The sequence below is a fragment of the Canis lupus genome, chromosome 4, assembly GCF_011100685.1.
Source record: "Canis lupus familiaris isolate Mischka breed German Shepherd chromosome 4, alternate assembly UU_Cfam_GSD_1.0, whole genome shotgun sequence".
NCBI classification, from domain to species: Eukaryota; Metazoa; Chordata; class Mammalia; order Carnivora; family Canidae; genus Canis; species Canis lupus.
The window spans coordinates 36,319,724-36,337,220 of NC_049225.1; the positions used below are offsets into that span (position 1 = coordinate 36,319,724).

The 17,497-nt window shown below is 41.5% G+C and overlaps 1 protein-coding gene across 11 annotated transcripts in view; it reads right to left on the bottom strand.

The window, feature by feature from the left end:
• The window catches only part of MCC (MCC regulator of WNT signaling pathway), a 301,430-nt gene that overhangs the window by 143,141 nt on the left and 140,792 nt on the right, over positions 1-17,497 (bottom strand). For all 11 annotated transcript variants that reach the window (XR_005358095.1, XR_005358096.1, XR_005358097.1 and 8 more), the window contains exon 2: positions 4,202-4,315. Coding sequence is in view for 4 of the 11 variants with exons in the window: in XM_038534596.1 (XP_038390524.1) it covers positions 4,202-4,315 (114 nt within the window). In the remaining 7 variants the exon portion in view is untranslated. The remainder of the gene's footprint in view (positions 1-4,201; positions 4,316-17,497) is intronic.

Below are 17,497 nucleotides of genomic sequence, written 5' to 3' on the forward strand. Positions count from 1 at the left end.
ATATTGTGAAAATGTCAATGTTACCCAGGGCAATTTACATGTTTAATGCAATCCCTATCAAAATCCCACGGACTTTCTTCAGAGAGTCGGAACAAATTATTTTAAGATTTGTGTGGAATCAGAAAAGACCCCAAATAGCCAGGGGAATTTTAAAAAAGAAAACCATAGCTGGGGGCATCACAATGCCAGATTTCAAGTTGTACTACAAAGCTGTGGTCATCAAGACACTATGGTATTGCACAAAAACAGACACATAGATCAATGGAACAGAATAGAGAATCCACAAGTGGACCCTCAACTTTATGGTCAACTAATATTTGATAAAGGAGGAAAGACTATCCACTGGAAAAAAGACAGTCTCTTCAATAAATGGTGCTGGGAAAATTGGACAGCCACATGCAGAAGAATGAAACTAGACCACTCTCTTGTACCATACACGAAGATAAACTCAAAATGGATGAAAGATCTAAATGTGAGACAAGATTCCATCAAACTCCTAGAGGAAAACACAGGCAACACCCTTTTTGAACTCGGCCACAGTAACTTCTTGCAAGATACATCCACGAAGGCAAAAGAAACAAAAGCAAAAATGAACTATTGGGACTTCATCAAGATAAGAAGCTTCTGCACAGCAAAGGATACAGTCAACAAAACTCAAAGACAACCTACAGAATGGGAGAAGATATTTGCAAATGACGTATCAGATAAAGGGCTAGTTTCCAAGATCTATAAAGAACTTATTAAACTCAACACCAAAGAAACAAACAATCCAATCATGAAATGGGCAAAAGACATGAACAGAAATCTCACAGAGGAAGATATAGACATGGCCAACACGCACTTGAGAAAATTCTCTGCATCACTTGCCATCAGGGAAATCCCCAGCAGTGCAATTGCTGGGTCGTAGGGCAGGTCTATTTTTAACTCTTTGAGGAACCTCCGCACAGTTTTCCAGAGTGGCTGCACCAGTTCACATTCCCACCAACAGTGTAAGAATGTTCCCTTTTCTCCGTATCCTCTTCAACATTTGTGGTTTCCTGCCTTGTTAATTTTCCCCATTCTCACTGGTGTGAGGTGGTATTTCATCGTGGTTTTGATTTCCACATGAGAAAGGGAATAGAGGGGAAGGGAGAAGAAATGGGTGGGAAATATCAGAAAGGGAGACAGAACATGAGAGACTCCTAACTCTGGGAAACGAACTAGGGGTGGTGGAAGGGGAGGAGGGCAGGGGTTGGGGGTGACTGGGTGGCGGGCACTGAGGGGGGCACTTGACGGGATGAGCACTGGGTGTTATTCTGTATATTGGCAAATTGAACACCAATAAAAAATAAATTTATTATTAAAACAATTAACACTATAATTTTGCAGGTTGCCTGGGTGGCTCAGGCAGTTAAGCAACTGCCTTTGGCTCAGGTCATGATCCTGGGGTCCTTGGATCAAGCCTCACATCAGGCTCCCTGCTCAGCAGGGAGTCTGCTTCTCCCTCTGTTCTCTTTGCCCATCCCCTTGTTCATGCTCTCTCTTTCTCTCTCAAATAAAGAATATATATATTTTCAAAAACCGTAATTTTTTTAAAACTTCCCTGAAATTAAAAGATTAAAAGAGATAATCAAAATAATACACAACAAACCTGAGAATATCAAACCAGAATGACACATTTAGAGTTACTCTATTAGGGGCACCTGGCCAGCTCAGTTGGTGGAGTGCATGACTCTTAATCTTGGAGTTGTGAGTTTCAGCCCCAGGCTGGGTGTAGAAATTACTTAAAAACAAAATCTTTTTTAAATATTTACTCTGGTAAAATTACTGGACAAGAAAGAAAGAAAGAAAGAGACAGTGAGGAAGAGAAAGAAAAAGAAAGAAGAGAAAGAAAAAAGAAAGGAGAAAAGAAAAGAAAAAAGGAAAAGAGAAGAGAAGAGAAGAGAAGAAAAGAAAAGAAAAGAAAAGAAAAGAAAAGAAAAGAAAAGAAAAGAAAAAAGAAAAAAAAGAAAAAAGAAAAGAAAAAAGAAAGACAATATGCCATGGACATCTATTGTTAAGTGTCTTATGAGGCAAAGAAAGCTGTATTATCACTCTTTAAGAGCAACATTCTATGCCAAAAGAGATTAAGGAAATGTATTCAAGTCAAGACAAGATGGGCCAAGGGTTTTCTATCCAGCAAAAATGGCCTTCAAGTATGAAGTGCAAATAACAGACACACCGTTATTAATGAGCAAGAACTTAGTGAAGATTATTCTGAGTCCTCCTTGAAGAATCTACTAGAAAATAACTTCACACAATAAACAAACAAATGGAGGAACATTGAGATAAGGACCATGAAACACTAAATATATAGTTCCTTATAGAAGTCTAAATGAGGACCAGAAAGGGAGAGAGTGAGTTTCAATGGCCATGTGGTCAGGCAGGTGGATACAGGACAACTGCAAAAAAACTGGAGGAGTATAATGCATCAACCACAAAAAATTACATTCTTCTCAGGAACTATATTTGTTGGCAGTAGTAATATTATTCTAAAACTGTACATAATATGGAATGATCCAAGTAAGTAATTACAGAATATTCTAATCCAATCTTCCTCTGTAACCTCAAGAGCCAGGACTCTCAGTATGAAAGAAAGGAGAAACAGATAAAATATAGAAGAAGCTAAGTAAAAAGTATCCTGTAGTCTGAATTTAAATTGGGGCTATTAGTATGAACTCCTAAGGTATTTTATCTTAATAGTTACATGTACATAATATATATAGATCGGGATCCCTGGGTGGCGCAGCGGTTTGGCGCCTGCCTTTGGCCCAGGACATGATCCTGGAGACCCGGGATCGAATCCCACATCGGGCTCCCGGTGCATGGAGCCTGCTTCTCCCTCTGCCTGTGTCTCTGCCTCTCTCTCTCTCTCTGTGACTATCATAAATAAATAAAAATTTAAAAAAAATAAAAAAATATATATAGATAAATAAGGAGGTAAAGAATGTCCTGGCTACATCTATAAAAGAGGCCTGAAAACAATGACCAATCTAGGAGCATTAAGCATTCTCAGCACCCAGACTGTGATCTTGAAATACATTTTTTTACTGAGAGAAATAAGAGCTACTCAGAGAATGGTTACTACTAGATTTGGGGCAAAAAATGTACAGTTGAATCTGAAATAATCACTAGGCTCCTGTCAAAAGACTCAGGAGCCAACCTAAAGAGGCACATACTGGCCAAAGATAATATAATTTGAGTTTCTGTAAGGGAAATAATTAATAGTGGAATGAAACCCAAATATGTTTAAATATATAATTTCATAATATTTTTAAAAATTATTGGGCACTTTCAGAGGATACTAGGTTTTTTTCTTGAAAAATGTTAATAGATGAAAGATGGAGAATTCTGCTTTTCCTCTATGAACCATTGTTTCAACAAATCATAGATCATGGGAGATGTCTCTATAAAAGCATACCAATTAATGAGAAATGGTAGAACTGAAATATCATGATTTTTAAAGTCCTAACAAATCAATGAATATAGGTACTGAGTATCAACAGCTATTAGCATCACAAAAAATGAGACAGCCAGACATTATGTACCTCCCAGTGGAAAAACAAATGGCCTCTACAGTCTTGCCAAATGGACCAGACTTGAATTTGACTGAGGCTCTGGGTCCATCTGCCATCTTGCAGGAAATACAGGGGATGGAGGAATGTGGTGAACTGTACAGTGACTGTAATCAGCAACATCCAGACTGTAGGGAATTCCACAGGTCAAATAGCCATGTTTCTAACAGATTAATTAAAAAGCAAACAAAGAAAGGAAGCAAAACCTATAAATTAAGAGATTCAAAGGAAACCCATAGTTTTTATTTTATTTATTTATTTATTTAGTTAGTTAGTTAGTTAGTTAGTTAGTTTTTAACCCATAGTTTTTAGATGGGCAAGACTAAGTTTCACTGTCTAGCAACATATAAATGTCAGTGATAAAGTGTAAAGAAACAGGCAATAGGACTATAAAAGTCATGGTGGTCACCTTGGTGGGAGAGAGAGTGCGACCAAGACAGGACATAAGGAGGGACTTCTGGGATGACTGGCAAGTTCTGCTTCTTGCCCTGGACAGTGGTTATGAGAATGCTTGCTCATTACACTGTAATCTGATTTGTGGGAATTCCTATATCTATGTTTTATCTTAAGGAACACAAAAGTTTAAAAAAAAATTCTAGATCCCTTACCTGTGCCTTGGCTAATTTCTTTTCCAGAAGGTCTCGTTCCCGCTCTGTTTGCTGCAGACGTTTATTAAGCTCCACTATATCTCCCTTGAGTGATGCCAGGGCTGCCAAGTGGAGCTGTGGTAACAGAAAGAAAGGAGCACAAGGTTATATCATTTGGCAGAAACTCATTCCTTCCCTTCATTCCCAGTAATTAGCATGATCATATTTTTTAAAAATGCCTCATCTCTAATGGGTGCTATTAAATCAGGTGTCTTACAAGAAGCCAGGTTATATGGTCACCATAAATGTAATGGAGAAATCTTTTTTTTTTTTGAAGATTTATTTATTTATGACAGACACACACAGAGAGAGAGAGAGGCAGAGACACAGGCAGAGGTAGAAGCAGGCTCCATGCCGGGAGCCAGATGCAGGACTCGATCCCGGGACTCCAGGATCACGCCCTGGGCCAAAGGCAGGCGCCGAACCGCTGAGCCACCCAGGGATCCCCCTGTAATGGAGAAATCTTATGTGTGGGCAGTGAAACCCTATTTTGGTGGTCAAATCAGGATAGAGAGCAAAGCTCCTCACTTGAGTTACTCAGCAAGAATGAGATTAATTGTTGGTGTGGGGTTGCCTTATTGTCCACCCAAGCAGCAAGAAAAAGGGAGAATCAGATTAGCTTTTACCTTTGGAAAATATGGAAGTTGAATAGGGCAATTCTGTCACATGTACAGACACAACCTGGGACCAAGGAGTAAGAAAAACTGGGAGAGGGGGATCCCTGAGTGGCTCAGTGGTTTGGCGCCTGCCTTTGGCCCAGGGCGCAATCCTGGAGTCCCGGGATCGAGTCCCACGTCGGGCTCCCAGTGCATGGAGCCTGCTTCTCCCTCCTCCTGTGCCTCTGCCTCTCTCTCTCTTTCTCTCTCTCTATCATAAATAAATAAATAAATCTTTAAAAAAAAGAAAAAGAAAAACTGGGAGAGCTCATTTTTTTCAGATGGTCTCCCCTTAAAGTTGGTCCTTTATTTCCTTGCCAGCTCATCTTTCCTTGTCCCCCAGATGGACGAGATTGACCAGATGCTGTTTCTGGGCTAGCAGGCCTGCTCGTAGGACAGAACCAGAACTCTGATAAATGATGCTAGGAAAAGACACACCAAGAATTCCTCCAGATCTCTTTCACCAGCCAACTCCCTCAGGTTAACTGGAGCTTCAAGGAATGTTCTTCAACACATTAACAAGGGGGTACCCTGCACTTCCAGGATCTCAACGTATTCCACATCCGAGCCCTAAACACTGAGCTTCAGAAGCATCAACAGCCTCCGCACGTGCCTTTTGTGCTTTTCAGGCCCATAGGTGGGGCTCTGTTTAAGATGTGTTCAACACGCAGGTCCCAGAGAAGCACCCTTCAACCTTCTTTGGCCTCTGAGTCACTACTCATCCGTCTTCACTGCCAGTTCCAGGGGAAGTGCAGACCACTCCCTGGCCGGATTCCACACTCCCATTTGGGTGAGTGATGAGAATCAGAACAAACCCTCCCTCCTTACAGGCTTTAAGTAGCTTCTGCCAACAGGGATTTGAAGTAAGAAGCGAGCAAATAAACGTGATCTTTAAAGATGGACATGGTACGACAGTACATAGTTCCACTTTGAAGATTTTAATTTGAAGTTTAGAAAATGCTTTTCTGCAACTGCATGTGGGCCAGTAGGTTTTGTTAGGGTGTGAGGGGTGGGTAGGCCAGGAGGAGATACAGGGCAGGGTCTGGCAGTTGTTTAGGTTAGACTATAGCAGTGAATGTGACTTTGCCTAATTGCATCAGGGCTGCAAACCAACAGATCAATAGCTGATTTGAAATCAGGAATGCCTGAAATTTAAAAAAGGAAATGTCAGGCAATCTGGCGGTATTTGCCTTTTCATGTCGGGGTAGGGTTGCTCAGAAAAGGTCACTTTGGGTTTCAGATACGAGGTTATGTATGATGAATTCTCAGCACAAATACCACAGTGTTTCCATTGTACAATCTTTCTGAGGCTGTTCTGCTTTCCAGGATGGTGGAGAGGGACACAAATTCACTCCCTCCTTAGATAGCTGGGTTGCCCCCTCCGCCTCTGAACTGTCCATCTGAGGATTTTCCTTCAGCATCATACACAGTGATGTTACACATTATGTCAAGTCCTGAGAGAGGTTTCACCACCTCTCCTCTGGCAAAAAGGATAAAGTACATATAGGGTTGAAATGTTCTTTAAGAAATATAGGAGTAGAAACTATGATCCCAACTGTATGAGCCCAGATATGCTTCCTCTCTCCTACATCTCCACCTACTTCTGGAGGGTTGGGGGAGGATCTGGGGGAGAATCAGGAAGACAAAACTGACAGAGGAAGTTCTAAACTTCACACTAACTTCTTAAAACTGGGCTAGATGAGGAGACACAGAGAGTAGTTATTTCCATCATAGTACATGGCTGAGAGAGAGTCCAAGATGGGTAACCCTACCAGGGAGAGTACCCATTTTGGAACAGAGAATACCACTGGCCCTTCCAGATGGCCAGGAAGATCCACAGGATGTGCATTTGGGGCAGGTCTTTTCGCTTTCCTGGATGGAAGATGCTTATCCAGAAAATAAGAATATTTCACTTTTTTATTTTTTTTATTTTTTTATTTTTTTTAATTTATGATAGTCACACACACAGAGAGAAAGAGAGAGAGAGAGAGAGAGAGAGGCAGAGACACAAGCAGGCTCCATGCACCGGGAGCCCGACGTGGGATTCGATCCCGGGTCTCCAGGATCGCGCCCTGGGCCAAAGGCAGGCGCCAAACCGCTGCGCCACCCAGGGATCCCAGAAAATAAGAATAGACCAGTTTTTCTTCACTTTCTTTATGTTACAAATCCTTTAAGCATCCATGCAGGTGATGAACCCTTCTCCTAGAGAAGAGTAGAGCTTTGGAGTTTATGCATGTATTTCACCTAATTATGGTGATAACACATTCTGGAATCTTTCCACAAACTCCAAATTAAGAAACCACAGATGCCACATAAGTTGTGTAGATTCTCTTATGGGTCATAATCATGGTTATTTGAGTGGAGAAAGGGCCCTGGGTACTTGACATCTCCCATTCCACATTTGCAGATCAGAACCTGAAACCCAGAGATTGACTTGCTCACTCAGGGTCCCATGGGTAGCTCAGCACTAGCACCAAAACCACCAGTGCCCTTTCCTCACTATATGATGTTGTATATGACAGTAATTCTCAATTTTTTATGTGGATGAAAATTTTACTTAAAATATTTCCCTCTGATTGTAAAAGAAAAACATAACAGAAAACTAAACCAGAAAGAAAGAATTCTAACATTTTAGTGGTGGCCTCTGGATGGTTTCAAACTTCTTGGGGGATGTGTGGGGTAAGTTATTTTTAAAATTTTTTGTTTAAAACAATACTTATAAGTGTACTAAAGATTTTATTTGTTTATTCATGAGAGACAGGGAGAGAGAGGCAGAGACACAGGCAGAGGAAGATGCAGCTTCCATGTGGGGAGCCTGATGCAGGACTCGATCCTGAGACTCTGGGGTCACATCCTGAGCCAAAGGCAGGCGCTTAGCCACTGAGCCATCCAGGCGTCCCTGAAGTTTGTTTTTTTTTAAAGAGGCTTTGTATTTTTTTCATAAATTTATTTTTTATTGGTGTTCAATTTGCCAACATATAGAATAACACCCAGTGCTCATCCCGTCAAGTGCCCCCCTCAGTGCCCGTCACCCAGTCACCCCCACCCCCCGCCCACTTCCCCTTCCACCACCCCTAGTTCGTTTCAAAGAGGCTTTGTATTAAAGAGTTAGTTGTGACTATATTTTCTGTACATGTAGGGCTGTCACATAAAAACTGTAAAGGGTTCTTGCTGCATCCCCGATTCTGCTGGTCTCCCTGCAAATTCAAAGGCTGGGGAGTTTGAGAGCAATGCTACAAGTATTATGACACAACCTGTGCCCTGTCAAGGCAAGGATTAAAAAATAAGAAGCATAGAGGTCTTTGGGGGTAATTTTTAAAACGATTAACTGTGAGCTTAAATCCTGGAAAGACAAATTTATGGAAGCAACCAAAATTATTAAATATCTATTAATAGGAAAATAACATGTATAGCATTTTTTGAAATCTCTTGTTTTCTGGCTTTAGAAATGGCCTCTAACAAGTCAGAGCTTCAGACAATGACCCATAAAGAACCATTCAAAGAAGATGTTTCACTAACCAAAGAGAACAAGTATATAATGATGTTTCAAGTTTGTGCCAGCATCCTCTTCAACTCGTGCTTATCTTTGTGTTCCACAACAAGACCCCAAGTTTTAGCTAGTCATATTGCTGCTCAGCTAAATCGTCCTAGTTCCTAGCTCTCCTTCCCTCCCTTAAGGTGGATCTAGGTGTAGCCATGTGACAACGTTCTGGCTGATGAGACCCAAGTAGAAATATTATGTGGGAGTTCTAGAAAAAAAATCCTTGTGAGCAACCATACTCTCTTCTTCCATCCTTGCTACTTGATTCATTAATGTGATGGATAGAGCTCAAGCAGCCACCCTCCTTCATAAACATGTGGTCTACACTCTAAAGAGCTGAAAGTTGCCTGAGCCCCTGGCAAGTTTGTAGAGCTACCCTACCAGCTTTGGACTGCTGACTCCAGATTTCTGTAACAGAAGAGCAAGAAACAGACACTACTGTATAGGCCACTATCACGTTGTACTCTGGTAAATGAAGTTGATCTAATCCTAATTTGCAAAGAATTAGATAAGCCTGAGTTCAAATCTCATTTATGCCACTTTCAGGTGAACTATCTTTAGGTAGCTTATTTAATCATTTTTAAAGAAAGCTGCCACAGAAACAAATGAGATAGCATTGATAAAATAACTCGCATGTTGTCTGGAACCAGGTAAACATTCAACTAATTCTCTTTCCCAGGCAAGTTTTTTTTAAGATTTTATTTATTTATTCATGAGACACACAGAGAGGGAGGCAGAGACATAGGCAGAGGGAGAAGCAGGCTTCCTGTGATCCATCCCAGGATCTGGGATCATGCCCTAAGCAGAAGGCAGATGCTCAACCACTGAGCCACCCAGGCACCACCACCCCCCTCCCACTCTCACCCCTACAGCCAAGTTTTAAGTCAACAAATTTCAAGTCAACAACCTTCTTAGACTGAGCCCCATCAAAGGCAGTGGGTGGGACATTCAGATGAGTGAGTAAGCCAGTCATGTCTCAGAGCAGCTTACTTTCTGGTGGGTATCAGCACAGAAGTGAGGCACCATCACTGCTGTGTTGGATTCTGCTGAAGTCCTACGGTTGAACTTAAGGAGCTGACAAAGCTCTTTAATCTCTGTGAAATTTTTACCCGTGGCCTAAACAAGGTTAGGATGGGACCTTGACACTTCCTAAATAAATGTGAGTATAGTGCATGAAGGACATAAATCCATACTTACCTCATCACTCTGGGGATATGAGGCACCAAGTCCCCAGGCTGCTTCAAGACCTGCCTCACATTTGTTTTACAGTGTGTATCCAAATGAAACTAAACCAACTGGAAAACTGCTATGTAACTGTCAAAAAGGTTGTTATTTTTGGTTGAAACACTACTAATATTTCACTGTTCAACTGGCTGTCAGAACAGGCTCTCTTAGCCTCAGACAGATAAGGTGTCCAGCTGCCAGTGGCCTGAGTGAGAAACTAGCAGTGCCTTTGTGACAGCCTCTCCTGGTGGTTGCTCCTGGGCTGTATGGATAGATGTTTCTCCCAGTACAATTTAGCCATGAGACAAAGGGCTTCACACTTGAGATGTCCTTTTAAGCCAGCAGCCCAGTGACTCAAATGAGTCCCCCAGAGCATCACTGGGTATTTATGATTATAAGGCGCTTCTCCATCTTGCTACTACTGGCAACAACAAACACATGCCCACATTGTCTAGTCCACATGGCACTCTCCCCTGCATCTGCCCACTGGATTGTCATCATCACACCCCAGCTCTGTGGCCTACAGGTAAGCTATGATTCCTCGTTTGCTGAGGGACAAATACTTTCCCCAAAGACCACAGATGGTGAAGGGGAACTAGGGCCTGAATCCAAGTTGCCAAATTCTAAACCCACCATTTTAACTCATCTTTCTGGGACTTTGGTCTACTGTTTAATAATAGCACTATCTTCAAAGGGGCCAAAGGCTTCTGCAGACACACTTAAGACAGTGGAATGAATTCATTGCCAGAATCCCTATCCAGACACAGGCAGCATGGGGCATTAATTATGTGACGGCAGAGCTGGCCTTCCCGATGTTGGTGGGAGGTAAGCTCATCCAGGGCAAACTGTGCTTACTCTCTTTCTTCCTAGCTCTGACTACTCAAGGTGTTCCTGTAAGTCAGTCACTGTCAGGGTACCTCTCTTTCCTTCTCACCATGTAATGACAGGAATTTCCATTCTGTCCTAACTGAGCCACCTGCCTTCCAAATTCAAGGTACACTCAGTTTCTGCTTAGGTTTGAGTGATGACAATGGGTAGATAGTGCGTGCCAACTCCTTTCACTGAGTGAACGGCTTTCTTCACTAAAGAGCAAGAAACAAGCACAACTAAACTTTACTGAACACACACACTCTTGACAGGTTTGCATGGTTGCCTATATATTACCAAGTTGAATCAGCAGCAGAGTCCTGCAGAAGAAAGGCAAGTGTCCAAACCCCAATGTCAACCTCTAGGAATATTTTGAGACCTCCAGACAACTCAATAGTAATCACCAAAGTCACAATATTAATAGCTACCATCTGCTATTAACAGATTACCATCTGCATTAACATCTGCTGAATGTTTATTGGGAACTGGTGCTGAGGCAAAAGAATTTCATAAACCATAGAGTGGGGCAAGAAATCAGCCAGAGGCAGAAAACTGATAAAATGTAGAAGAGATGCTCATGCATAGACACTCAATGCTCTAAGTTCTGCTATGTGCCTTGCTGGCACTTCCAACTCATAATACCACTGTTCCCCTTTACTTGTGGGATGCAGATGTTTGTGCATGTGCATATATGTGGGTGGTGGATGTGAGGGAAGAGGTCAAATGTATGCAGGGACATGGGGAGAAGCAGGGTTAGGATCTCCACGGATGGGAGGACCAGGGAGGTGGTCGCAGGGAAGCCGTCTAGCAGCAGTGATGACACTTGGGGGCTGGTAACTCAGCTCTGTGTGAATTTGGGGGAAATCTCTTTAACTTCCTATGTTTCTAAATGTTTCTAAAATGGTTTGTACCAGATGGTCTCTAAGATTCTTCTAGTTTTAAACCTATAAGCACATATTCCTGGTATATTCACCTGTCCAGGCCCAACCTTGAGTTCTGTACCTGGGGCTTTGCGTACTTTATTTGCCCACTAGTCCCAGAAAGTGTCTGCTGAAGCTCACCATATAAGGAAGTTTCACTATATGTAGAATTGATCAGCAAAGATTATTCTCCTAGAAACTGAAAGAGCACTCAGAATCACACATAATCTTTCCGCTGGTGGGGGAATTGAGAATATGTCGTCCAATTCCCTCACTGTAAAGAAATCAAATGGACCCAGAGAAGCAAGGCTTATTAAACCCAGACTTCCTCATTCTGCATCCTAAGACTTCCCACTCTTCCATTCAGCAATCCAGAAGCTCCCGAGTAGTGAATAAGTGTGTATATCCCAGTCCTGTCCTTGGAAATAACAGGAGACATCTATACATGGGAAAGCAGCCTCATTCAGCTTCAACACCAAGACTCCCCACATCCCGGAAGCTCCAATTCAGATGCACCAAGAACAACATCCTTGGCAAAAGGGTAATGTTCCCATCCAAATGGAAACAGTTAAGTCTGTTCAGTGGCTTCCAGGACTGGAACATTCTTATTTACTGCTAGAACTCCAGCTAGGGGCACCTGCTGTGTAGTAACTTCAAGAAAGGTTGTTCATGGCCTGGAAACTTAAAACTCATTAAATATCATCTGCAAGATTGCTTACTGCATGCAAATTACTTTTTCCTGTCCTATATCAACTCAGAAAGCATCAGCTTTTTGTCTTCCATTTTACCTGATAAATAAATCTTAAAAAAAAAAAGTTATTTATTCATGAGAGACCCAGAGAGAGGCAGAGACACAGGCAGAGGGAGAAGCAGACTCCCTGCAGGGAGCCTGATGTGAGACTCAATCACAGGACCCCAGGATCACATCCTGGGCCAAAGGCAGATGCTCAACCACTGAGCCACCCAGGTGCCCTTCCTGATAATTTATTTGAGAAATTTCTCCAAGTTACTTTTTTAAACCTCTGTTGAGGGGCACCTGGGTGACTCAGTAAGTTAAGTGTCTGCCTTTGGCTCAGGTCATGATCCCAGAGTCCCAGGATCAAGCTCCACATTGGGCTCCCTGCTCAGTGGGTAATCTGCTTCTCCCTCTCCCTCTGCTCCTCCCCTGCTTGCACTCACTCACTCTCTCTCTCTCTCAAATAAATAAAATCATTAAAATCAAATCAAAATCAAATAAACCTCTGTCGAAATTTAGTTGTTGAAACAGCATCTAGGGGGATCCCTGGGTGGCTCAGCAGTTTAGAGCCTGCCTTTGGCTCAGGGCCTGACTCTGGAGACCTGGGATCAAGTCCCATGTCAGGGAGCCTGCTTCTCCCTCTGACTGTGTCTCCGCCTCTCTCTGTGTCTCTCATGAATAAATGAAATCTTTAAAAAAGAAAAGAAACAGCATCTAAGTCCTCTTCAACATGGTAGCACAAGAATATTATCCATATAAAAACTGATCCCATCCAAGAGTGCTTGAACATAGGTTATGGTGCCAAATCACAAAGCAGAGCCCAGGTACAAACCTGAGGGCAGCCACACCTAAAGCCACTCTTTCTTTGCCTCAACAAATGGTCAGGGAGATGGTGCTCAAGTAGGGGAGGTATTGAAGATTGGCCATCCCAGCTTTGAAGAAGATCCTCAATCCCACCCCATCCATGAACATATACTCCTGTAAAAATAAGTCACATCATAATTTTTACTGGAAATAATATTACCTAATGTGGGTACTTACTATGTGCTAGTTGCTATATTAAGCATATAGCATGCACTTTCTCAATCATTCTTCACATAGCCGTATGAAGTATACATTGTTGTTAACCCCAATTTAAAGAGGTCAAAATTTTAAAAATAAAGAGAGGTCAGAATTGAGGCTTAGGAGCTCAGCATGCTGTCAAACTAGGAAGTGGCAGAGCTAGAATGAAAGCCCAGGGCTGCCTAATTCCAGAGCCTGGTTCATAACCACCATGCCTCATGCTTTGCAATTGACTATCATAGCACTTCTGAGATCCTCCCAGATCTCCATGAAACTATTGAGAAGAGAAGGTCTCAGACAGAGGGTTATCTTTTTAAGAGAGGAGAGTAGAATTGCAAAATTAGCATGGGGAAAAAGACATTTATTCTTTAAAACTTCCAAGTTTTATAGAAACTTCTAGAACTTCTTCTTCCAATAGAAGACTATTCATCTGATATGAGACCCAGGATGTTATCAGAGAAAAATTAATCTCCAGCTATTTCCACACCCTACAAGGTAAAGAGGAAAATACTGCAGTGTAGGTGAAAACCTAAATAAACAGAACATGGGAGGAAAGGTTAGTTTAACTGATCTTCAAAAATAAAATCAAGCTTTCTCCTCTTCCCCGCTATCATGGCACACGTGGTTGACTGTTCCTCACCATGTCTTCTCACAACTTGCAGGATACAGTGATTCCTGGCCAAGAAACAAAAGCAGAATCACCCATCCTCCAGTGGATTTGGATGAAAACTGGTGATAAAGTCAGGTACAGCTCCAGGAGGAGACACTGGAGAAAAATCAAGCCGGGTCTACAAGAAATCACAATCACATGGTCCTGTGAGAGGGTATACATGGTCATGGCTCTATCAAGCTCACATGCTCAGACCATATCACTCTGTAAATACCATTACCACTTGAGCAATTGGACATGTTTTATTGGAAAAATGATTTGTTTCTGCACTTCTATATTAGTAGGACAGTTCAGTAACATGTGAGACCTTTGGTTGGAAAAAAATGATAAATCAAAAAAATTGTAAAGTTTTATTTTTTAATTTACTGTACAAATATAGTACAATAGTTGCCAATAAAAGTGAGTATTTTCTGCTAACAAATTCTTCCTTTCTGTAGTGTTATTTTTTCAAGGGAAACCAAAATCATATGTATATACAAGGATATTTAGAAAGAAATACAGACAAAAGAAAGACTGCAATAAACTGGTAGCACCCACTTAAATTTCAAGGTGTATTGCATCCTAATGACACATCACGAAGGAGATAAAGGTGTAACAATTAAATCCCACTAATCAGAGTACATGAATATTTCAGCGTGTACTAAATACTGATGTGATCCCTGAGGCAGAAAATCTCACAGAGCCCTACGACCCAGCAATTGCACTGCTGTGGATTTACCCCAAAGATACAGATGCATCAGGGACACCTGCACCCCGATGTTTCTAGCAGCAATGTCCACAATAGCCAAACTGTGGAAGAAGCCTCGGTGTCCATCAAAAGATGAATGGATAAAGAAAATGTGGTTTATGTATACAATGGAATATTGCTCAGCCATTAGAAATGACAAATACCCACCATTTGCTTCAACGTGGATGGACCTGGAGAGTATTATGCTGAGTGAAATAAGTCAATCGGAGAAGGACAAACATTATATGGTCTCATTCATTTGGGGAATATAAATAATAGTGAAAGGGAATAGAGGAGAAGGGAGAAGAAATGGATAGGAAATATCAGAAAGGGAGACAGAACATGAAGACTCCTAACTCTAGGAAACGAACTAGGGGTGGTGGAAGGGGAGGAGGGCGGGGGGTGGGGGTGACTGGGTGGTGGGCACTGAGGGGGGCACTTGACGGGATGAGCACTGGGTGTTATTCTGTATGTCGGCAAATTGAACACTAATAAAAAATAAATTTATTATTTAAAAAAAAAGAAAATCTCACAGAGAATTATATGAATAGGAGTAAAAGAGTTCCCTGATAAGGCCTGCATTGTTCATAAATTTTTATATTGATCCAATTTACCAGGTATTGAATTCCCTATTCTAGGGAAACCAAGTACCTTTAATGGTGAGATAGTCAATAAACTCTGCAGATCAGCAAAGGACAAGGTATGTTTACAGCAATAGTTGAATTGCTTTGGAAGGACCTCATTTTTTACTGGATCAGAGACTTTATTTTTTCTTTGGGAAAACAACTGAAGATTTAGATTTGAGTGTGTGCGTGGATACACATACAGAAACATATTGATACACATAAAAACGTGTGAAATTTGTCAGTATACAAAACTCAAGGCATGTGCTTTCAGATTTCATTAAAGCACAGGAGACAGCTAAGATGTTGACTACTGAGTTATCCAATGCGGTCATTTTTAAATGCATTCCTCAACTATTAATATGCACTACATTTCAAGAAAATCCCTTGCAGATGTTTGATGCCATAAACAAGTTCTCATGTCAGTGAAGGCACAGGTAGGAGAAGCCAAGGACTTCTCCTTCCTCACCCCGGGCTGCTGACTGATGGGCCATTTTACACTCATTGGTATCTCTAATCCAAAGCACCAGGGGAGAGCAGGAGACACAAATTTCAAATCAGTTCAAATGTCCTCTCCCTTCAGGGGTCTGCTGATTGTTCAGAAAATGATGCATTCAGTTAAAGAAAAAAAGTCTGAATCTTCTGTCCTTTCCAAGTCGCCTAACCCAGCCAACAGTAGTCCCAACCAGAACTCCCTTGTTCCCGGAAAAGGAAGAAAATAAGAAAGGGAGAAGAGAGAGAGAAAAAAAAAAGGCAAAAAACTATTTCGGAATTAAAGACCTAGAATTTACCACAAAACAGAAACAAAGCAAACCTCCAGACCTGAGTACCAGGTTCAGCCTTGTATAAACTTTAAAAATTTTCCAAACCTCCGTTTACTCACCCTGTAAAATGGGAACCATAGTCAACCATACACAGCTGTAAAGATTAATAGAACAGACTTCAGGTAATCACTTAACCACAGTGCTGCCTGTGAGCCACAATGACTATTATCATCTTAATTATCATGATCATCAATGCTACGCATTGAGCTTGCTATAAAGTGTTAAGATAAAATTGCGCCTTGCAAATAGTGATGGTAACTATGTGTCTTCTTGTTTTTGAAAACCCTGATTAAGCAATCAGAATGACTCATCACACTGAAGCTTAGAGCATGCTAATCACAGTCATGTACCCTTGGTCTTCCAGCTTGTGCCACTGAATCCATGGCTCTCACTTCGTGGCCGCTCCTGCACGAGAGAGCATGCAAACATGAGAGTCCTTAACAGCCTAGAAACTGGACTAGCCTCAAGCCCAGTGTGTTCCTTGCCCCCCAACATCCTGGCTCCTCAAATCACAAAGACACGATCAAGAACCAAGGAGGACATATATAATGACCCCAAAATGAATTTTCATGGAAATATACTTGAAATAGTAAAAAGACACAAGTTACTGTGAACAGGGTAGTACCCAGAGATCTGTTCATTTAAGGGCAAAACAAAAGATTAGTTGAATAAATTGCACGATATGCATAATAATACACCATGTTGACAACAAAAGAGAGAAATCAACATGGCAATCATTATTTCATGTACCTATTCTCATTCCTTCAGTTCATTCAGATTACTTTCCATCTGCCCCCACCAACCCCTTGGAACAAGTTTTCCCTCTTCCCTCCCCCATACCCACCCTTTTACTTCTCTTTATTTTTCATACCATTTATTACTACCTGACAAATACAAGCTTTTTGCTGACCCATTTCCCTCATGAGACTATGAATTCCCTGAACGCAGACAAGTCAAGCCCCCAGAGATACAGTCTACACACAAGATGAATCAAGCCTCATGCATGATGGAACTCCAGACAATATTTATTAAATGTATACATCAAGAAAATTTAAAAATTCAGATAAAAAATTTACATTATGCTTAACCCTATCACCTAGAGATCATGTCACTTGAGAATATCAGACATTTTTCTACATGTAAATATACTTAACATACCTTATGCAAAATACTATGTTTAATACAGTACTCTTGTATACTTCAAACTCTCGAGGTAATTCCCTATATTGTTAGCATCACCCCCCTCTCCGAGTCATCAAATCTCTAGAACAATTCTTTATTCCTCAGTGCTCCCTCCAGCATGCCAATGTTCCTTTTGATAAGTACGACCCAGGACCAGCACTCCAGATGAATTCTGGCCAGCACACTTCCTTTGAGCCAGAGACCATGCCAATTGCCTTACACGGG